General features: G+C 34.7%; 1 protein-coding gene across 9 annotated transcripts in view; it reads right to left on the bottom strand.

Moving 5' to 3' along the window:
• The window catches only part of STPG2 (sperm tail PG-rich repeat containing 2), a 552,915-nt gene that overhangs the window by 326,253 nt on the left and 201,763 nt on the right, over positions 1–24,899 (bottom strand). For all 9 annotated transcript variants that reach the window (XM_084973380.1, XM_084973377.1, XM_084973378.1 and 6 more), the window contains one exon: positions 2,873–3,032. In XM_084973380.1, the coding sequence (XP_084829506.1) occupies positions 2,873–3,032 (160 nt within the window). The remainder of the gene's footprint in view (positions 1–2,872; positions 3,033–24,899) is intronic.

Below are 24,899 nucleotides of genomic sequence, written 5' to 3'. Positions count from 1 at the left end.
GTATACTGATTGCAAATATACTTCTCCTCCTTAATTTAAACTAATGAACATGAGCTTTATCTTTTTTAAATATCTGCAAAAAAAGACTTCATTGGAATAAAACAGAATCACTTCCATACTGTTAATAAAAATTCTAAAACAATCTGAAATAAATACATGACTGTAAAATGTTGAGTGACTGAATGACCTATAAGTTTGTGATTCCCATGAGAAGAATATTATTCACACGCTGAACAAACTCATAACTAATAATCTCATTTATCAACCTCAGTTCTTAACACTTTCACCTACAAATATAAGATAGTCAGTAATCAATTTTGATTTTCCAATTATTCTATTTATAGGTAGAAAGATAACAATATACATGTTAAGTTCTGTAAGGCAACACGCTCAGTTCTTCCTAGTAATGTCATATCTCAAGGAACAAATATGCATATCATGCCCTGTAAATTAATTCAAAAAATCTTATAGTTATACACACACACACTCTAACAGAAAATAATTTTATCTGGCTTGTAAAGAATTTGACAGAAAACCCCAAAAGGCTCTTCTCATTGGTACTAAGATAAAATAAATTACCAATGTTTAGATCAAATAATAGCGTTAAAAAATTTTTTTTCTTATTTTCATAAAATAAACATTGACACATATAACCAACAGAACAATTATCATTTCACCTTTTGACTATGTAACAGTGATTATTTTCAATCAAAAGACTTAACACTCTATTTGTCCCCAGGAAAATTAAATGGTATTAAGAATTTTAAATAGAAATGAGCTCTTCTCATTTTAGAATGAAGCATTGTTTGTTATATTGATCAGTAAAAACCTAACCTAAATAAAAATCAACCAAAAATGAGGAATCTGTTTAGAGAGTTGATAACATCACACCTGACTTCTTTTCCTTGATTGGATCAATGTAACAAACAGAGTTAGGACAAACAGAAGTTAATCTTCAATTACCAAAATAAAGCATGGCTATTACCTGAATTGGCTCTGGTCACCTATTAAATCTTTCAGAGACATAATTTGGACTGTGCACTTTAAGACAGCAGCTTAAATTTAAAAGAATGAACAAGTCTATAATTATTACGGTATCTACATATGTCAGAGGAAATCAAATTTCATACATCATGGCACCAGGTAATAGCTTCAGAAATCCGTATGTTTTTTTCTAATGTGTTGATTATAGAGGCATATGGTGTTTCTGCTATCATTTCTTTGAAGTATAGGCTACTTTAAGATACAGAATGGCAAATTTGATGAATTATTGGTTCAACAAATATGACAAACTATTTTCATTTAGCAAGCTGGCTAATTTACAGTTGTCTAGTGACTTTGACAGTCCACATGTCTTTGACCTCCAAATAATAACTGTCTTCGTAATGAAGATATTCCACTCTCCCAAATTCTTTCAGAAGCTATAGTTGGCTCGGCATTAAGAAAAAACATGTTTCATATTATAATAAGATTTTATACTTCTAAGGAGCTTTAGAAGTTCTGTAAATAACTTTGAAATATAGCTTTATTAAACTTTAGTATTCTCATGAGAGCCAAGTAGGTGGCAAATATTATCTCAATTTTGTAAAATAGAAACGAATGAGACAATTAGTGAATTTATTTGCCCTAGGCTAAATACTGAAGCAACAAAAAGTCAGAGTGCCAATCCTGGCACTTAACTGAAATTCTTCCTATGCATTCCATCTATAATAATTTTTATGGAGAAGAGAGTAAAATCAAAGATAAAAAAAAATCTTCAGAAAATATGAAGATCAACATAATCTATTTCAAGAGACTCTGGAATAGATATTTATTTGTTCCTTAATTGACTGTGTTTGGTTATGATGACAGTGACGGTACCAACTTCAAAGAACTAATTTCCCTGCCCGGCTTCTGGGTGACCATGTACTGACTGTGGCCAGGGACACACTAAAGGGGTTTGAATTCACCTTCAAAACAAAGCTAAAACCTGACAAAATCAACAATGATCCAATAACCCAAGAGAAGAAAAAGAAAATAAGGAAAGTTAAATTTGGACCTGAAATGGAATTTTAATTTGGTAATACACCTGATTTTTGAAAGGCAATGAAAAACAAAGCAAGCCTCTGTGGATCTCACATCTTCAAGTATTCTTATTTGTTTGAATTTTCATATTCTCCTGCTTCAATTTTTCATTGAAAACTCTTAAGTTTCTCCATTCTACTTCATTTTTCCCTTTATGGTCTCATAAAGATTCATTACAATAGTTTGCTGGTTTAGTAGCAACACATTTGTAAATTACTGTTGAAAACAATTGTTCCTATTTTTTATCTCCTGTGTGAAATAACATACTTACTGATTTATCTTCATTACCAGAGGAAGTTATTTCATTCAATTTTAATACAAAAATGCTACTACTAGTAGCTGAACTAGCCCCAATTTTAAAATTCAAAATTATAGCTTGAATTTTAACCCCCAAATAAATGTTTACCTTTTATATGGTTGCTTTCTTATTACTTGAGAAAAATTAAAATAATTCCATGAGACTGGTGTGATGTATATCTTAACTACCAAATCAGTAGTTATTTTTCCTCTAACTATAGCATATTAAGAGGTTTTTTTTCTCCAGTAGAAGATGGCTTATTAGCTTTCAGAAAATTAGTAAAATTATCTTTGGTAAAATTAAAAGACAGACAACTCCAAACAAATAATCTTACAGTTGAAAAAAAAATCTAAAATCTTTCACTAAATAAGTGGGTATTTTTTTGTTGTTGTTCTGCACAGTTGACAGAGACATGGCAAATGTATGTTTACAACTATCTATCTTAATAAGGAAACCTTAGGTTTTTTCCCCAAGCCCCCCACGATCTTTAAAAGGACAGTCTATACTTACCAGGTCCATCAATCATATTGTCCAGGCACCGAGGAGTTGTGCTAAGAAAAGAGGTGTGTTTTATCTTAGCTACAAAGCTGCGAGGTGGCATGTATTTATGTTGAACTTGGGACATCACATATGATTTTTGTACATCATAGGCTCCTGGAGCTGGCACACCCTGAAATGAATTTCAAAGGACAAGTATAAATATATATAGAAAATTTCCAAAAATATATAGCATAGACATTCATACTAAGCAATGGTATAAGTAGAAAAATATGAAATTTTTCTTTAATTAATCATTAAAAATAGAAATTTAAGAGTATCTGCAAATCTATACCCTGCTTATAAAAGTATAAATTAATTCACTTGTCAAAATTTAAGATAAAGTAAGCAGAATTATGAAGTATAGGTTTGCATCCTTTTTTAAAAAAGCATTCATAATATAGATCAAACTCTAATTTTCAAATTTCATAATGAAAATAAAATCTTATACAGAAATGAAAGCAGTGATTTTTTGTTTTCTTAAGCAGCTAAACTATTCCTGCTACACTATCTTATGTGAGCATACTTTAGTCTACAAAAGAGACTGTTTATTTCATTTCAATGGATTTCAATTAAGTTAAAAGGCTTCCCTTTTCATCATTTATGGCTCTTTACATGCTCTACAGTTACATTAACATTTTTAATCAACATAAACCATATGGATATTAATAACTGCAATAATAATTCTAAACTAAATTAAATAAAATATATTTATATATTTGTTGTACAATTAATGCCTGTAAACCATTAGCTAATTACCTCAATGAAAATTTTTAATTCATTTTCTTCAAATTATTTTAAAATATAACATATTATATACAACAAATCTGTTCATCAGTCTTATGTATAGAGACCAAACTTTTTAAGTTTTAACAATTTTCTGGAAGGCAGGAGACTTGTGTTGTGGCTAAGGGTGTGGACTCTAGCACTAGACTTCTTTGATTCCAAATATCTCTCCTTACTTTTTGTGGGACCCTAAGCAGGCTACCTAACCTCGAATTCTCAATGTCCTCATGTGTAAGTGGGAAAATAATAGAATTTATATCATATATCATAGGAATGTTGTGAGGATGGAATAAGTTAAAACAAGTAAAATACTTAGATTGGTCCCCAATTCTATAAATGGGTTAGCTAAATCTTAGTCTTCTTCAAAAGCCACTTTCAACATAAATAAACAAGGCTGAACAATTAGGGTCTGGGCTAACAGAGAAGAATTAATGTTTGAAAGAAGTCCAACAAATTTGGACACTGAGAAGGCATGCTTTTGAAGCACATCTAGGAGCCACACTTTATCAAACATACTTTCTTTTATTCTTTACATCCCTAATACCAGCCTCAAGGACAAGCCAACAACATTCTCTTCCACTTCCAAAGAATCACCAAATATGGTTAAGAATACTGATCATTTTTGTCAAATGAATGATATTTTGCATTTATATAGCACCTTATATAGTCAAAGTGTTTTACAGTCATTATTATTTGACAGCCTTTCATCAATGTAAATAAACACAGTTTATAATCTGGCAACAAATCTAAGCACTTTGGGGCAACCACATACCCAAGAGAACGTACTCAATAGCAAATTCTTTGACTAGTACATAGAAATAAGAAAAACCGGAAAACCCCATATTTCTGGTTTGAGTATGTGTCAAACACAAAAGCCACAATCTGTAAGTCAACTAGGAAAGGTCAGCAGCTAGTTTCTTCTTGTCTGCCTCTGGAGGGTATTTTGTAAAGGTAGGCTCCGGATAAGCAATACTAGCAATAGCTCCAAAGATGACTTTTGGATGTTTGGGGGCTGCTTCTGTGGCAAGTGAAAGGAGAGTGAAAGAGAGCACAAAAGCAGAAGAAATACACACTAAATATGGTGTATTTCCTAATATTATTTAGAAAAGCTTTACAAAGATCTTGATTATTCCTATAATGTATTTTAATTTTCTTATCAAAAGCTATTACTGTTCCTGCTTCTCTTAACATCCTGCCTGGAGTCACCATCTAGTGCCTAGTCTAGATATGACTGATGGGTTTGGCTGCTGCCACACCAGAACCTTTTTTTAAATGCCTTGAAACAAAGGCATTTGCACTAGTTTTCTTCAACAATAGTGTTTCCCAAATAGAAAACTCCATAAACTCCTAAATTTCAACAGACTCACTTAGGTGGTATACTACCCTCAGTCATGACTACCACCTTTGATAGAGGTTTTCTGCTTCTCTGAAAACGTATTCCCTACTTGTATTCTTTATTGGTATTTCCGTGCTCTTCTTACTCACCTTCAACTACCATTTGATCTGACCAAGAGATTCATATGTGAAGTAAATTTCCTAGGCTAATGATTAGCAAGACAAATCTGAATTCTCACCTGGCAGCAATATCTATAGACAGTACTCTATATACCACTGCAGGGAAAATCAGAGTGTATAGGTAAGATCATCAAATCCCTGTTGATGATCAGAGAAAATAGGTAAAACACATGATGAGTGGATATAAGAGACATTTCTCAGGCTTTTTTTAATCCAGTATTTGAATTGTATTCCTGTGTTAAGGAAATTCCACATGCTCTGCAACAGAATCTAAGTCCTAGCTCAAGAGCTAAAACTACACGATTCTCATCTTCCTGGTCTAATTTTTTTTTTCTTTTTTGGCCAACCCACAGCATACGGAGTTCCTGGGCCAGGGATCAAATCCAAGCCACAGCAACACCAGATCCTTTTAATCCACTGTGTCAGGTCAGGGATTGAACCTGTGCCCTGGAGCTGCAGAGATACCATTGATACCATTGTACCACAGAAGAAACTCCTTTCCTGATCTAATATTTAAACATAAGACACTAATCTAGGTCATATGTTCAAATGCCAGCCTTTCAACTGGCAGCAAGTTATTCAAAAAAATACATAAAAAATAAAAGTTCCATTTTAGATGTTATTTTATTTTTAATTTAAATAAACTGAATTTTTAAAAGTCCATTGTAGTGAGTGCAATGACAGTGCTAGCAGCTATGTCCACTTTCCAGAGGCAAAAATGGGAGGACAAACTGAAAGAATTATAAACTGAAGGGAACTGCCATAAAATGTCTGATGAAATCAAAGCTATGCCTCAACGCAAATTAAAGGCAAGTCTAAGGTATCCTTACTTCATCTGGAAAATGAGAGCCCATCTAAAAATGACATAACTAACCACAGAATTAAAATGATTGAAGTATGACAAATTCTCAGAATGGTATCTGAAAAAAAAATTAAACCAATAAAATCCTCAACTAAATACAGTCAGAAGATCACCCTATGACAAAAGCAGAGCCCACGAGGAAAAAGACCCTCTTCTTTCCTGGCAAGGACTCAGCCAATGGAATGCCATGGACTCTGTTTTCCCACAATGCTCCCAACTTCTTTCCCTTGCCCTGCAAGGACTTGCACATGACTTGTCATGGTTGCAGACACCATGCAATCCTCTGTTTATCTCATATAAACCCACCTATGCCAGAGAAATATCAGGCAGTCTGTTTAGGTCAACGTACTTGATATATAACAAGCACCAGTGTTTGCTTTCATTGCCATCATCATTGTTATTAGCATTGTTATTTCTATTAGTTGTGCGACTACATGAAAGTCTCAGTGATCCTTTGCTGCAGGGGGATTCAAACAGGATATTTAAAAGAAAAATTCCTAGTATTTTAAGCGCCAAATAACCCATAACAACAACAAAATCAAAAGTAGTTAAGTTGTTAGGAATCTCATGATGACAGTCTACAAGGCAGTTAAAAAAACATCCCTGGTGTCAGCCAACTTAAAAGAAAGGCAGGTGACCCTGTTTGCATTTCGGAAAAACCATTTCCCATGCTTTGTGATTTTATTCAGTCATGTCAAGTTGAAGCCCTACACAATTTCCCAAGCCCAGAATCCTAAAATAAGCTACTTAAAATCCAAGCATAATTGACCTGTGGTCCCAGATGCCAGCTTCCCATTTCACAAAATTCATTATTTTTCTCATCCTTGTTTCCTGCCATTTTGACATGTGAAATTTCCTATGTCCTCTGACCATGGACATATTAAACTGCATGTGTGCTCTTATCTTCCAAAACTCCACTTACCAAACATCAATTAAAACCCCAGCCCATTCAGCAAGCATTGCTGGGAAACCTGGACAGCTGCAGGCAAAGCAATGAAACTAGAACACACCCTCACACCATGCACAAAAATAAACTCCAAATGGCTGAAAGACTTAAATATACAACAGGACACCATCAAACTCCTAGAAGAAAACATAGGCAAAACACTCTCTGACATCAACACCATGAATATTTTCTCAGGTCAGTCTCCCAAAGCAATAGAAATTAGAGCAAAAATAAACCCATGGGACCTCATCAAACTGAAAAGCTTTTGCACAGCAAAGGAAACCAAAAAGAAAACAAAAAGACAACTCACAGAATGGGAGAAAATAGTTTCAAATGATGCAACTGACAAGGGCTTAATCTCTAGAATATATAAACAACTTGTACAACCCAACAGCAAAAAAACCAATCAATCAATGGAAAAATGGGCAAAAGACCTGAATAGACATTTCTCCAAAGAAGATATACAGATGGCCAACAAACACATGAAAAAATGCTCAACATTTCTGATTATAAGAGAAATGCAAATCAAAACTACCATGAGATATCACCTCACACCAGTCAGAATGGCCATCATTAATAAATCCATAAATAACAAGTGCTGGAGGGGCTGTGGAGAAAAGGGAACCCTCCTGCACTGTTGGTGGGAATGTCAACTGGTACCTCCACTATGGAGAACAGTTTGGAGATACCTTAGAAACCTATACATAGAACTTCCATATGACCCCACAATCCCACTCTTGGGCATCTATCCTGACAAAACTCTACCTAAAAGAGACACGTGCACCCGCATGTTCATTGCAGCACTATTCACAATAGCCAGGACATGGAAACAACCCAAATGTCCATCAACAGATGATTGGATTCGGAAGAAGTGGTATGTATACACAATGGAATACTACTCAGCCATAAAAAAGAATGACATAATGCCATTTGCAGCAACATGGATGGAACTAGAGAATCTCATCCTGAGTGAAATGAGCCAGAAAGACAAAGACAAACACCATATGATATCACTTATAACTGGAATCTAATATCCAGCACAAATGAACATCTCCTCAGAAAAGTAGATCATGGACTTGGAGAAGAGACTTGTGGCTGCCTGATGGGAGGGGGAGGGAGCGGGAGGGATCGGGAGCTTGGGGTTATCAGATACAACTTAGAATAGATTTATAAGGAGATCCTGCTGAATAGCATTGAGAACTTTGTCTAGATACTCATGTTGCAACAGAAGAAAGGGTGGGGGAAAAACTGTAATTGTAATGTATACATGTAAGGATAACCTGACCCCCTTGCTGTAGAGTGGGAAAATTAAAAAAAAATAAAAAATAAAAAATAAAAAAAAAACCCAGCCCTAGTCAGAAGTGGAGCATTTGATTATTAAGTTGTCTCCTAAGCTGTAGCACAAAGCAAATAAAGATTGAACTTGAGTTTCAGCCTTGGAATAAATTGTCCTTTTACCACACAATGATAAAAGATTTGGAGATGTCTTTATTTCGCCTTTTTTTTTTTTTTCTTTTTAGGGCTGCACCAGCGGCACATCAAAGTTATTGGGTTAGGGGGTCAAATCAGAGCTACAGCTGCTGGCCTAAGCCACAGCCGCACCAGATACTTTACCCACTGAGTGAGGCCAGGGATTAAACCCACATACTCACAGACACTATGTTGGCTTCTTAATCCATTGAACCACAATGGGAACTCCCACATTTTATTTGTTAATGATAGTTTCACTGGATACAGAATTCTTAGTTGACTTTATCTCTCAGAATCTTGAATAAGTAATTTCACTGATTTTTGGCCTTTACTTTTTCTGATGATAATTTATAATCATATTATTTCCACTGTATATAATAAGTTGTTTTTCATTTTCAAGATGTTCTCTGTTTTTGGCTTTCAGCAGTCTGACTATGATGTGCCTAAGTGTGTGTTCTCTTTATCTTACTTGCAGCTCTTTGAATTTCCTAGATTCATATATTCATGTTTTTTCATTAAGTTTGGAAAGTTTTCATCTATCATTTCTTCAAATATTTTTTTCTGCCCCTTTCTTCCTCACCTCTCTTTCTGGGGCTGACATTACATATTTGTTGGAATACATAACATTGACCCACAGGTCTCTGAAACTGCTCATTTTTTCAGTATTTTTCTCTCTTTTCTTCAGACACCATGATTTCTATTGATTTTTTATTTAATTCACTGATTCTATGTTGTCATCTCCAATCTGCTCTTAAGTCTAGTTGGTGAATTTTTCATTTACATTACTGTACCCTTTTTCTGTTCTTTTTGCTTGCTTGCTTCCATTTCTCTATCATGATTCCTTATCTATTGAATGTCATGTATTTTACTTTAGTTATTTAAACATAAATTTCATTTAATTCTTTGAACGTATTTATGACAGCTGCTTTGAAGCCTTTACCTGTCAAATACACCATCTAACCTTACTGGAGTTGGTTTCCTTTGGCTGTTTTTCTCCCCTAAGTATGAATCATCCCTACCTATTTGTATACCTAACAAATTTTGGTTGAAAACAGACATTTTAAATAACATATTAACTCTAGATTTGGGTTTTATTTAATAAAGATAATTGTCCATTGTTGTCCTAAGCTTTCAAATTTATTAAGAAAATGAATTTTTTGTTTATTGCTTCAAGATTCTGTAGAGATATCTTTCTTTACAGTTTTGATATTTGCTATTTATGTCATTTCTTATTTTCTTTATAAGTAACATTGCAAGGTAGTCAATTCTACTGTTTATTTTAAAGATAGATCTATAGAGATAAATAAAATAGAATAGGTTTATCTGTACTTTCAAATTTGTTTGTTTCTTCCTGTAGTCAGAATTTGCTGTATATATTTGTGGACTTCTACAAGAAAAAATTTAATTTTTATATTATTCTACTAAATTAAAATTTACCAGATAAATTTATAGTGACTGCTGATTTCTAAATTGCATTTTATATTTTATTTGTAATAAATACTCTAAAAATACATGGGTCAAAGAAGAAAGAACAAGGGAAATCAGAAAGTAGACCACATGTCAAAGAACATACGATATATCAAAATTTGTGAAATGCAGCTAAAACAGTGTTTGGAGATACACATATTTCTAAATGTTTATATTATAGAAAATAAGAGTGGTTTAAATTCAGTGATCTGGAGATGCTATTCCAGCACTTCCACCCATGAGTATGTCTTGGTAAACCTTTGTTACCTATCAAAAATGGTAAAATGTTAAAATCATAGTATTAAAGGTATAAAAGATTTGCAGAAACAAAGAGGAATTTATGTACTAAATTCAAAAATGGGAAAAGGCCTTCTAATATGAGTGTACATTGCATGCTGCTTTCTTTTTTTTTGTCTTTTTTTTTTTCTTTTTGCTATTTCTTTGGGCCGCTCCCATGGCATATGGAGGTTCCCAGGCTAGGGGTCTAGTCGGAGCTGTAGCCGCCAGCCTATGCCAGAGCCACAGCAACACGGGATCCGAGCCGTGGCTGCAACCTACACCACAGCTCACGGCAACGCCAGATCGTTAACCCACTGAGCAAGGGCAGGGACCAAACCCGCAACCTCTTGGTTCTTAGTCGGATTCGTTAACCACTGCGCCACTACGGGAACTCCCCATGCTGCTTTCTTCTATACGGGCATCTACCCATATAGTCAGGGCAAGAACTAAAGATTAGGTTTTTCATAGGCAGACAGATTATTCTAAGGGAAAGAGGAACTAGTTTAGCTTTCAAAGGTCACATAGCTTTCATAACGGACTGAAGACTAGGGGAGCCCAAACTCATCACTGGTTCTTTCCTATGGAATATTTCCTGAGTGCTAGAGCAGGCAAAAGGACAGAGGTATGAGCTGAAGAGACAGGATAAAATCTACAGTCTAGTGATGCTTAGGAACCGAAATCACACTAGAACAAGGGCTCGCAACTAGTACAAGCCTCTTCTTTAAGATAATTGCCAAGTTTTGAATCTGAATAGCATTGGAAGCTAAAGAATGAGCTGAAAACTTGTGAAGGGTAGAACTTGCAGAGAATAAAAAAAAAAAAAAAAGAAAGAAAGAGATTCTCAGGTACTCCACCAAAAACTCAGAAGAATAACATGAAGGAGGGTGCAAAGGGCTACAAGAGCAGAGGGGAATTTCAGACTTGCTGTGCTTAGGAGACAAACTCTCACGAGGAGAACAAGCCCAGAGCAGTATACACAGGTCTAATAATAATAGCCATGTGACAGAAAGTCATATGCTTTATAAGAGTTAACATTCTAGGCAGTTAAACCAGTATAACTTCTTATAAGTTATGAAATATTTTTCCATTTCTGTTTCAAAGTATATATGTATACTTTGTATACACACACAGGCACACACATACACACAAAATGTTAGATAGCATAATATAGTAAATCACTCACCAACTGTGACTTGGGCTAAAATCAACTTTAAATATAAGTATGTTTTTGGGTAACTAGTTCTAGCTGTTATTTAATAGCTAAGTATATTCTGACCTAAAAGAATTTTTTGGGGGGTGGGGGGTCTCTTTAGGGCCACATATGAAGGTTCCAAGGCTAGGGGTCGAATCAGAGATACAGCTGCTACCCTATGCCACAGCCACAGCAACACAGGATCTGAGCTGCATCTGCGAGCTACACCCCAGCTCTTGGCAATGCCGGATCCTTAACCCACTGAGTGAGGCCAGATATTGAATCCACATCTTCATGGGTACTAGTCAGGTTCATTAACTGCTAAGCCATGATGGGAATTTGGCTAAAATTTTAAAATACCAAACACATGATTATTAAAAAGTAATTTTGGAGTTCCTATCATGGCTCAGTGGAAATGAATCTGACTAGCATCCATGAGGACGGGTTTGATCCCTGGACTTGCTCAGTGGGTAAGGATCTGGCATTGCTGTGAGCTGTGGTGTAGGTTGCAGACAGAGGCTTGGATCATGCGTTGCTGTGGCTGTGACAAGGCCGGCGGCTACAGCTCCCATTTGATCCCTAGGCTGGGAACCTCCATGTGCTGCAGGGGTGACCCTAAAAAAAAACCAAAAACAAGTCATTTAGAGCTTTTTTACAAGGAAACTTGTCATGTTAGTGAAGTGACTTAAGAAGACTTCAAGGGTACTTTCAATCAGAGCTTCGAGTCAAAATCTTTAATCGAATACATACAGTGAAAAAATTACAGGCCATAAATGTAGTGAAGTTTGCCTGAATATGCAGAAAACTTTGATTAAAGCAATTTACCAATGTTTATCCAAGTTTTTTAATTTTGGCTTTATAGAGAAAAAAGGCATTTCGGATGATAATAAAATTATCTTTGTTTTGCATACTGCAAAATTATAATTGCAAACATGTTACTCTTGCCGTTTTTCAGCATTCCTGATATTCATCATTCTAAACATACACCTCTTTAAATATATGATTAGAAAAGAATAAATGTTATTTTAGAAAAGAATAACTTAATACAGATGTGGTATAATATTAATCTTAATTGATAGTCAAAAAACAGGAAATTTCATTTTCTATATTCTCCTGGCACAGTGAAAAAGACCCTTTAACCTAATGCTGTTTTATCAAATAAACTAGATTTTTTAGCTATACCATGATACCATGGCTCAGTTAAAAAAAAAAAAAAAAAAAAAAAAACTGCCAATGAATGAAATCAACGTGGGCAATACAACAATTGATTTCAACTAATTCCCCCAACAATTCACCCTTGAGTCACAAATTTCCAATTGTTTGCTATACATTTCCACTTCTTTTTTATTAGAGTTGATTTAAAATGTTCTGTAAATTTCTGCTGTACAGCAAAGTGATATATATATATATACACACACACATTCTTTTTTTCATATTATCTTCCATCATGTTCCATCGCAAGTGATTGGATATAGTTTCCTGTGCTATATATACAGCAGGATCTCATTGCTTATCCATGCCAAATGCAATAGTTTGTATCTACTAACCCCATACATTTCTATTTTATTATTCTCAAATAACCTTAAAATAAAACTCATTATCTTCCCTTCCCCACCTACCCAGTCACCTATCCTTTCTCATCTACCTACAATAAATTATTCTTATCTAGCCAGACCTCAAAATAGAAATCTTACTCTCACTTTTCTTCACCTTTCTTTTCCATATCTAAAAATCAGCCCTCTCTTTACTACCATAGAGATCCTGGAAAGGGCTCTAAAATGCTACTTGACAACTGTACTGTCTTTTTAGTTCAACTGTCTCTTTACCAAAAGTCTTCCAGTCTCAAACCATTGGCATCTCAGTAGCAAATAAGTTACTGCACTAAAACAAGATAGGCATCTGCTGGAAGCATTCATTGGCTCCCAAGTGTCTATGGAGAAAAAAAAAAAACAAAAAAAAAACAAAAAAAAAACGCAAAAGATTCTCCTTGATATGCAAAACCTTTTTAAAATTTGAAGGCAAATTTACAATGTTAAATCCCATTTCAAATGGAACATCTTCCATGAAGCATTCTTGATTAATCTAGCTAGAAGCACTATCTTTACTTTTAATTCTTCTATTCCTTACAGTTTGTATAAAGATATAAACATATAATAGCACATTAGACAAATATACCATATTTACTTAAATGTTTCTTTGACAATGAAAAAGCAAAAAAAGAACAAAGCCATCTGACAAAAAGGCAGGCAAGGTTTCCACAGATAAGAATCTATGTACTCTATATATTTGCAGGCTAATTTTTCTTTTATTCTCTCAAATTAAAGCAATCAGGGAGCAGGACTCCAGGAGCATAGGAGATCCACAATGACACTGGGCATCGGGGCCCTTTCATGCCTTCTATTTTATCTTAGATAATGAAACTCATCCTTATATTCTCAAGATACTGACCATAGCTCCTACCATAGAATTCTCATTTCAGAAACGCGGGTAAAGGACAAAAAGGCAAAAACTATATTTAAGAGCTGAAACACGGTGCAAAAGGAACTTTCCTAGAGGACCAAACCTGTAAATTTGCTTTCTTCCTATTGGTTAAAACTCTGTCAAAAAAGAAAACAAACAAACAAACAAAAAAAAACACCCTATAGCTTTAAGGGAACTTTTAAAAAGTAGTTGTTTTACCTGGGCATGTTGTTCTTCTAAATAAAATTGGATTCTGTTAGTAAGGAAGAAAAAGAGAATAAACATGGGGTTGGCAACTAGCAACCTCAGTCATAATACCTGCCATTTAAAGTACTAGAACCATAAAAAAAATCAACTCACTTCTATAATACTCTCCAGGATATTAGACTGTATAAAAAGCTATTTCAACTCATGGCTTATTGACTTTGTTGTCTAATTCTTGCTCATCTTTTGGGTCTCAAATCTTCCCTGAATCCATTTGCTCTTACAATAGGTTTCAGAATACACAGCTCTTAACTTTGCAGCCATTGTTATACTTTCAATTAAATGAGTATTTAATTATTTGTTTAATTTCATTCATTCCCATAGAAATGTAAGCTTCTTAAAGGTTCAGAAAGCATCTGTTCTGTTCATCATACCCTCAGTGATGGCAAGTTACTGCTACACAATAAGTGATCAATGAACTTTTTTAAATCAATGAGTAGAAATATGCTAATGAATGAGTAAATGAATTTATTAGGTATCTGTCTACCTGAAAGCTTTTTTTTGCCTATTGCTGAGTTTCCCCCATAAAGGTAGGGCTGGCATTATGCCTTGAAAGTATCTTTAACCCCTACAGTGCTTACATTTGCCTCACATATAAGCAGTTCTTTACCAAATGTCTGTTGTGTAAAGACTGTTCAAGTACTATTTTCCCTAAAGATATTCTGGTTTCCGATTAGCATAAATGTTATTCAAAATCTCAGCAATGATGTAGAAATACAAATATTTCCACTCAAACTGATCAAGGACTAACTTTCGCAAAATCATTACAGTGTGTCTCCAGGTAGTTAAACTTGATTAATATTTTATGTGAGATATATTTCTTTCTCTTTGCTATCAAAAAAGTCGACTTTTACTTTTGATGCTTGAGCTTTTCATGAATACCTTTGACACTGGTTTTAAAGAAAACGTATATTTCAGCAGATTAGAGTAAAACAAGTGAAGAGAAATGGCCTCCATAACCTTCCTCTTCCTGTAAAGGCTAATGTCACTGAGGCAGGGAAAAAGCATAGATGATTAACACTTATACTAGCTCTGATTGACATGATATCTTTTCTTCAGAGTTTTATCAATTCAGTAAAAATCCAAAAGTTAATTATTTTATAAGTTGACTGTGAAAAGGAAGAAAGTTAATATAAATGATTCCTTAAAAAGAACAGAATTACTTCCAGAGCCAGTTGGACAGATTTGGATAAGGCACTAAAAATCATCTTGATAAACACAGAAACCTTAGAAGAGGTAAAATTTGAATGTGATTTGTGAGAGATCTATGAATTTAAATAATAGAGTTGTCCAAATTGTTCATTAACCCTAGAGAAAGAGTCCAATCAATTTGATATATTCAATGCGGTAAAATCCAATGACCCCTATTATCATTTACTTATGATCACTATAGCAAGAAGAACCCACTGTATAAATAGAGGAATCATTGCAAAGTAGTGCTACTGAAATACCACAGAACGTGAATTAAAAATTGTGGGGTTATAGTCACACCCTTAATATTAGCTTAAAGAAGGCCTTTGGGGATCTCACCCGCTCATCTAATCCCTCCTACTATGATGTATGCTGAAGGTCATGTTCAGAAACATTTAGTGGGACACCGTGCAGGAAACATGTCTTTTTCTTTTCTGTTTTTATGAGATGGGCAGTAGATAAGTCACAAAACTATTCGTATTTGGAAGTTGCTTCCACCCTCCGTAGTAAACTGATAGTGGGCAGAATGATCCAGGCTGGCTTTCTGTAAGCTAAATGTCTTAGCATCCCATTATCTTCTTTAAAAATAGTTATGGTCAGAGTTCCCATCATGGAAAAGTGGTTAATGAATCCGACTAGGAACCACGAGGTTGCAGGTTCGATCCCTGGCCTTGCTCAGTGGATTAAGGATTCGGAGTTGCCGTGAGCTGTGGTGTAGGTTGCAGACGCGGCTCAGATCCCGCATTGCTGTGGCTCTGGCGTAGGCTGGTGGCTACAGCTCCAATTAGACCCCTAGCCTGGGAACCTCAGGAGCAACCCAAGAAAAGGCAAAAAGACAATAAATAAACAAATAAAAATTTTAAAAAATAATAAAAATAATTATGGTCCTACCTAGACAGAGAAGAGTAAATGTGATGACAGAGACAAACAAACTATGAAAAAGATGAAAAGAGAGGAGAGAAAGCAAGATGACTAAGACAGAGATGGTATGGAATAAAAGGAAATGAACATTTTCTAGACAGAGAGAGAGAAAGAGGAAGCTCTAGTAATGTTAACCGGACACAAAAATAACATTTTATGACACATAGATTGTAGATCTCAAGAGCAAAAGACAAACTATACATCTGAAATACAGGAAACATTCTATTCTCACCTAATGTTCCTGTAACTTTTCTGATCAATTAAAATCTATTTTAAATATCCCATCTTCTTCCAGATCTATGATGCTTATATGATAGATTGTTTGTTATCTTATACTTGGTGTGAAATTTAATATTATTTCTTAATAAGACCAAATATTTACTGATTGAATAAAGAAACAAAACAAGCAAAATTAACTTAGATGAAAGGGCTTTAAGGGTGATATTACTATTTGCTAGAGGCATGTATATAAAGAGGCATATGAAAACATCCAAAATATTATTTAACCTCATAAGGAAGCAAGAAAATTATCACCTAAAATAAAAATGCTAATTTCACCTTTGATGCACTCTTCAATGCATTGTTCTATTTTCCCTTCCCATCACTACATTCCTGCTAACATTCTCACTGTAAAAACTTGAAATATAAAGTAAAAAAGAAAGTCCCTCTTCCACTAATCTGCTCCGTCCTGCTAGCCAAAGATCACACCCATATTATTCTACTGTAGTACATTAACCACCTTTTATTGATGAACATTTAACTCGTTTCCACGTTGGCACTATTATAGACCGTGACATCACTGTTGCTAGAACACAGCCTCTGTCACAGGTGTCAAATAGAAATGTGGAGACAGAGTTTTGCATGAAGGAGAAAAAACAGCTTTATTGCTATGCCAGGCAAAGAAGGGTCACAGCAGACTGTGCCCTGCTTAGGAGAGACTAGGAGGTGGTTTTACAGTTTTGGGAATGAAAAATAGGGCTTCAGATAAGAATCAGGATAGGAACAAGCTTGCATTGTTTTCAAAGCTGGTGTTCAGTGGTCTAGTGGTCTTCTTTCCAAAATAAAGAATGCTTCAGAAACATCTTCCATTTGTTGGGGGAGGGGGTTTACTTCAGTAGAAGAACTCAAAGATATTGTCCCTATTACTTGAGGAGGGACGAAGACCCTGCCCCCAAAGCTGCACTATTGTTTCTTGATTTCGCCTCTCTGGTCTCTGCATCCCCTCCTTTCCCTGATTAGCAACTATTTGAACCTGCCCTTTGGAACCCAGGGAAGGTCATAGAGACTTAAGTTTATTCCCTAAAAACAAGCAATGGGGGACACAGAAAGGTGTCCCACAGGGTACTAGCTCAGTTACATAATCAATGAAAACACATACATAATGCACTTCTATAGAAATGTCAGTAAGACAAATTCCTGGAAAATTGAATTGTTAAGGTATGGAATGTGCGTCATTTAACTTTCAGTTGAATTACCAAGTAGCTACAGAAAGGTTTTATCAATTTGGACTCTCTCAATAGTGCATCTACTTCCTCACCCCTCGACAACACTATTATCTTTTGAAAACTCTCTTAAATGAGAAAACACATTTCATTTTAAAATATTATACTCATTGATTCGAAGTGAATTTGACCATCTTTTTATGTATCTATTAGCTATCTATAGCCATTTTCTAGTTAAGTTCATCTTTTTTCTTTTTTTCTTTTCTTTTTTTTAGGGCTGCACCCTTGGCATATGGAGGTTCCCAGGCTAGGGATCAAATCCGCACTTCAGCTGCTGGCCTACACCACAGCCACAGCAGTGCCAGATGCAAGCCACATCTGCGAACCTACACCATGGCAATGCCGGATCTTTAACACATTTAGCAAGGCCAGGGATAGAACCCATTTTTTCATGGATACTAATCAGATTCATTTCTGCCGAGCCACAATGGGAACTCCCTTTCTGTCTTGTTTTATAAATTCTTCTATATTAAAAATATAGCCTTTATCTTCCATATGTTTTTAAAATATTCCTAGTTTATAACTCATCTTTTGCTGTTATTTATGGCATTTGTTTTGTGGTTCGAAATTTTCAAAGTTTTCTTATATTTTCAGTAAAGTGTTTTGGAATAATCTGTACTGAGTTTTGCTATAGGAAATTGTTCCACTTTTTGAAGTCACATTCACCTGATGTTTTCTTTAGAATTCCCCCACTCATGTTTTGTTCAAAAAGCCCTTTGGAATCAAGGATCATTTTTCAAGCTAATTTTCGAAAAAAAATAAATAACATTAGGCAATAAACAGAAGTCAATGATTAACTGATCATCAAAATGATGGAAATTGAATATTTACTGGGAATTGATTCTGAGCTCCCCTCCTCGAAAGAATGAACCGAATGTACAATTCCATGTGATCCCTCAACTAGATCTAGACACTAGCTAAGTGACCCTTACCCATCAGACCAATGAGAAAATACTCACAGGAAACATCTGATTCTCGCCCTAAACCCCACCCCCACTGTCGTGCCAAACTATCTAAAGAAAACTCCCAATGCCTACTTTCTCCCCAGAGGATGAAGGGTTGAAACTCCATAAGCAGCAGGTCAAATTTTAAGACTCATCAGAAGGAAGGGTTCCCAGACACCTAGCTCTGAAATCAATGGGCGTTAGTCCACAACACCCATAAGACTTTAACAATGAAGCAATTCTTAACCTGCACTTGAGCACTTGTCACAGCCATCACCCCAAGTCTCAGCCTAAAGGGAGTAGGAAAAATCACCCACCTCCCAGTTCTTCCAGGCAACCAGGTTATCTGCGTACTTTAAAAGCTGTTGCCTTGAGGGCCAGGCTCCTGATGTAGCAGGCACAGCGAAGAGCTGGTTGTGATTTTCCCACAAACCGAGGAAGCCAATGACATCACTCCCACCTCTCCCTCCAGCCTCTTCCAAATCACCAGTACAAATACATTCTCATGAAGATGAGGGTACAAAGCACTGTATTGTATTATTTCATTACATAACACTAAAAACTGAGGAAGGTTTCTTTTATAAATTATTATTCATACCACATCAAAACATAAATTATGTATTCTGAAACTTGGTCATACTATTATCCGATTTCATTATTTAAAATAAAATATAAATTTTATTTATTTATTTATTTTTGTCTTTTTGCCTTTTCTAGGGCTACACCTGCGGCATATGGAGGTTCGCAGGCTAGGGATCTAATTGGAGATGTAGCCACCAGCCTGTGCCATAGCCACAGCAACACAGGATCCAAGCCGAATCTGCAGCCTACACCACAGCTCATGGCAACACAGGATCCTTAACCCACTGAGCAAGACCAGGGATCGAACCTGCAACCTCATGGTTCCTAATTGGATTCGTTAACCACTCAGCCACAATGGGAACTCCTAAAATATAAATTTTAAAAATCTTTTAAGTCTAACTCCAACCAGTGTTTGATTAAAACTAATATATTTTGCAAACAATTACATTTAGAATGGAAAAACAATAAGGTCGTATTTTATAGCACAGGGAACTATATCCAGTCTCTTGGGATAGACCATTATGGAAGATAATATAAGAAGAATGTATATATATGTATGACTGGGTCATTTTGCTATGCAGTAGAAATTAGCACAACAATGTAAATCAACTATACTTTAGTTTAAAAAACAATATATTTATAAACAATATATTGGTTTTGGAGATCAGGTTTTCGAAACAGTTCTAAAGACTCCATTTTGGTAAACCAATGCCTTTTTTTTTTTCCAAAATGAAAGAAGTGCTAAATTTTATTGTTTGGATCTCCATTATATATTTATTCTTTCCCTCCTTCTTTCCAAAAGTTGGTAAAAACAACTGGCTTTGTCTTTGCCCTGCTCTTTTTTCAAGGAAAATATTCAATCTAATATTACAAAACATATTGCACTCTGAAAGGCTTTTAGGCCAAACAATATAATATTATCTAAGATCTATGGAAATTTGATTATTTGAAGGCAAATTAAATAATGTTTTCATACTAATCACTTTTAATGTATACCATTAAAACCTAGACAATACAAATTAAAGTTGATACAAAGTGCCAGCTTTTATTAGGAAAGCTCTAATAAAACAATAGCACATTGTGACATTCTTAAATATTAGGTGAAATGCTGAAAAATCTAATAATTAACACACAAGATTTTTTGCTCGATTTTATGTAGATGCTTTATTCTGGTTTATTAAGTATGAAAAATGTCCCTGCTTTGATTTTTTTCAAATCACTAAAGTTAATAAAGACACTTACGTCTCAGTATTTGCATTTCATTATCATTTTTGCATTTTCAGAATTCATCCAGTCTAAATGATGTTACCACATTAATCTCTGATTACATCATCATTTAATAATGTTCCTAAGCATCAAAAATATTCACAATTATACAGTGTTTTTTATTTGTTTGTTTTGGGTTTTTTGCTTTCTAGGACTGCACCTGCCCTGTTGCATAAGTTCTCAGGCTCGGGGTCAAATCAAAGCTGCAGCTGCTGGCCTACACAGCAATACTAGATCCAAGCTGCATCTGCAACCTAAATCACAGCTCATGGCAACACTGGTTCGATCCCAGGGATCGAACCTGCATCCTCATGGTTACTAGTCAGGTTCATTACCACTGAGCCACAACAGAAACTCCTATAGTGCTTTTTAATGTATCAAACACAAAAGAAAATCATATTACATTTTAGATGAGGGAAATTTATGTAGAATCGAAATATATATTCCTTATCTATCTTTGAAATGTAAAACATCTATTAATTTGAATAGATTCGGTCAAATTATTTTTTAGGGATATTAAATATAGTGTGAAAAAATAAGGATCTCACTCTCTAGACTAACAGTTTTCTAATGAGTAACAAATTGCCACAAATCTAGTGGCTTAAAACAATGCCTGTTTATTAGCCCACAGTTCTGTACGTTAGAAGTCTGGAGTGGGCATTTGCAGATTCTATTCTCAGGGCATCACAAGTCCAGAATCAAAGTGTCAGTCAGCCTGAAAGCTCAGGGGAAGAATTCACTACCAAACGAATTTAACTTATTCACAAATTCCAGTACCTTTCAGGTGAAGTCTGTAATGCCTATTTCCATGCTGGCTATTAGCTGGGGGTTTCACTCTGCTCCTAAGGACTGCATATATTCTTTTTCATGTCACGGTCTCCATTTTCAAAGGACTGCTCAGTCCTTCTCACAATTCTAATTTCTCCGGCTTCTCCTTCTGTCACCAGCTAGAGAAACATCTCAGGTACTGATGCTATTATAATGCTGCTACATCACTCTTGGGCTGCCAACTTTCAGATATCATGTTATATGATAAAGATAATTTTTTTTTCTGGTCTTTTGTCTTTTTTAGGGCTGCTCCTGTGGCATATGGAGATTCCCAGGCTAGGGGTCTAATCGGAGCTACGGCTGCCCCTCCTACACCACAGCCACAGCAATGCCAGATCTGAACCACGTCTGCGACCTAGACCACAGCTCACAGCAATGCTGGATCCTTAACGCACTGAGTGAGGCCAGGGGATTGAACCCACAACCTCATGGTTCCTAGTCGGATTCATTTCCGCTGCACCACGAGAGGAACTCCGATAAAAATAAATTTCTACCTAGTCAATACTGCAATAGAGCTTCTGCTACATGTAGCTGAATAAGAGCCAAAAATCATAAAATAAATAGCTTAGCACACTGGAAGATAGATCTGAAGAAATCAACCAAAATACTAGAGAGATAATTAGTTGAAAAATGTAACAGAGAGATTAGGGAAAAAAGAATAAGAATTCCAAGAATGCATTTAATAGGAATTGCTCAAAGAGTAAATTGAGATAATTTGGAACACATAATATCTGAAGAGGTCATGGCTGACATTTTTCCCAAAACGAATGAAATGTGAATTCTCAGTTTTAGGGAGCTGAATCAAGTTCCAATGAAGATAAGTAAAAAATAAATACACACCCAGATGCATCACAGTGAAACAGTAGAATGCCAAAGAAGAGATTATCTAATAGCTATTGATGCTTCCCTTAGTATAAGAGGGTTTTATCGAATTTTACTTTAGCCAGAACTTTGATAAAATTTTCAACATTCATTAATTTTGCAGTTTTGTAACTTGAACATGTGATTATATAAAAAATGTGCCTATAGTCAGAAGATCTTATGGCCAGAAACAAGGCAAAATGAGGAGCTCATGAGTTATTCTGCTCTATTGTTTGTTAGTGTACTTGGTTATTAAAAATATTATGAAATCCCTAACACTCTCAGTTTATAAACAAAATAACAATACTATTTTAAAAATTTAATAAGTAGTAAATTGGGATGGTATTAATAAATATATTCTCTATTATTAAACTAGTTTAGAATGTTAAGACTAAAATTAGTTCTAAAATGCCCTCAAGGTCATTTTTTTTCTTCATTAATAAATAAAGAGAGAGAGGGGTTAAGTTATTTGTTCTAATTCATAGCTAGACTGAGCCCAAATAGACTAAGTATTTAATGGCCCAAGAAGACAAACATGTTAATGCCTTTTTAAACAGACAAGGTTTTGGTATTTCAAGGCATTTAGATTTTTTAAAAATATTTATTTACAGCAGGGTTTGAACACAGTATGTGAGATGAATGAAAGAAGTAACCCTTGATTAGCTGGGGTCAGTCTTTCTTTTTCACCCTAAGGGATAATAAAGAGGGTCTTAAACTTGCAAAACTTCTCTCAAAGGCCAAATTCCTATAGTTAAGCAGTCTTCATCACTTTATAAAGCAATTTTGTCATCAGCTATTATTAGAAGTGTATCCTTAAAAGTATTGACCTGCCCTCAAACACCAAAAAGCTAATCAACCAATGCTCAGTTATATTCTGAGAGGATTTCGGATAAATATAATTTATAAATTCTTTTCATACCTAGTAATAGTTTAAGACCCTCAAATATTTACCTACAAGTTGTAGGACATCTTGCTCACAAATAATGACTTTGCTTCATGTTACTGCTTATCAGTAGCAGAGTCAGAACTAGAACTCAGATCTTGCTCTTACAGTTCAGTGCTCTATAAACTACTATATTCCTCAATAATTTAAAAGTCAGCTTAGATATTTCCTTCAATGAGCATAAAATAATTTCTCCTCAGTGTGCTAACTTGAGTCATCATAGTAATCTGATTTATTAACATCAAATATAGGATCTTCAGCCAGGCTCCAGTGGCTACAGTGGGAGAAACTACAAAGTAATTAATGAAGTAAATATACCAATTTAAAAAAAAAAAAAAAAAAAAAAAAGAGGAGGAGGTACTTCCAACTCATTCTTGAGGTCAAGATTACCCTGACTTAGCAGTTTTAACATGAAGTATTTTTAAGGTATGTGCATTATTTTTGGGGCATAATACTATCACACTCTTGATAAGCTCCACTTTAGTAAAAACATAACTTTTCTGTGCTCTGGTAAACAGTAAAGTTTGTATGACTCACTTTATTGCAATATTGTTTTACTGTGGTGGTCTAGAACCAAACCCACAATATCTCCAAGATTTATATGTACTCATAGTAATAAATGTGAACAGACTTAACTCACTTTGAAGATATAAAATTCATGTCTACCCATGCACCAAATAAAATAGCAACAATGATTATAAAACAAAATTATAAAAAATTTAATTTTAAAACAATTATAAAACTAAAGGAGATGTGAGAGTAAATGGAAGCACATTAATAGTAAGAAACATTAAAAAAAAACCATGGTCAGTTCAAGACCGTTCAAACACACTGACTAATGGATTCCTGTTTTAGTCTATGGATTACACTTCATTATCATCATTATTTATTCTGATGTTCAAATTATCACACATTTAGCCAGATTTGTATCAAACTAGCTCTTGGGTCCTTATGGCATGTTCCAATCACCTTTTCAGTGTGTATTAATTTTTAACAGAGCAAACAGTATTCCTACCCCTGTCCTGGAATCAGCCATTTCTCTAAAGATCTCTGGAACTTTCAAGTGAGGAATGGTTTTAGAAACCAAATCTGAGAACAAAGTGTGTTCTTGCTACAAGAGTACTTTTAGCAGGCAGAGCTCAGGGGAAAAAAAGAACATACACATACATATACAAATACCCTATGTTTATATCCATAACCATATATCTCTATCTATACATTCTAATCTTTCTCTTTTCCATCTTTATAACTCCCTTCTCAAATAGAGAAAAACACAATTGTCCTTATTCTCAATATATTTGCTCATTCATTTACTCCTAGATCACTCAGAAAGTCATTCTAAAATTGCTAACCTACATCACTGTGAAAAATCAGACCTACTAAACCAGAATTTGTTTAGAGTTCATTTTGCCTTTAATCTAAAAGTATTGTGTTTAAAATTTACTTAGATTACTAATAATAATATTTTTAAAATGGGAAAGTTACAACAACAAAATCTACTACTGAACACAAAAAATTTCTCCCATGTGTCTTCTCTTTTTAAGGTATAATGCTATACAACAGTATAAAAATATCATAACATATAGAATCAACAGTATATCTATTTTTTTCAATTTCAACTTCTCAAAAATACCCCATCCCCAAGAGTCTGATATACTTATTTCCAAATTATTTTCTTAGACACAAACATGAAATAAAATCATCCCACTCAAATACTCTTA

The sequence above is a fragment of the Sus scrofa genome, chromosome 8, assembly GCF_054392235.1.
Source record: "Sus scrofa isolate SSC_HxYL_T2T_F1_AM1 chromosome 8, Sscrofa_HxYL_maternal_Yorkshire_Landrace_v2.0, whole genome shotgun sequence".
Classification (NCBI taxonomy): Eukaryota; Metazoa; Chordata; class Mammalia; order Artiodactyla; family Suidae; genus Sus; species Sus scrofa.
Note: the sequence above shows the minus strand (reverse complement) of the source record. Positions and strands in the feature narration are given on the sequence as shown.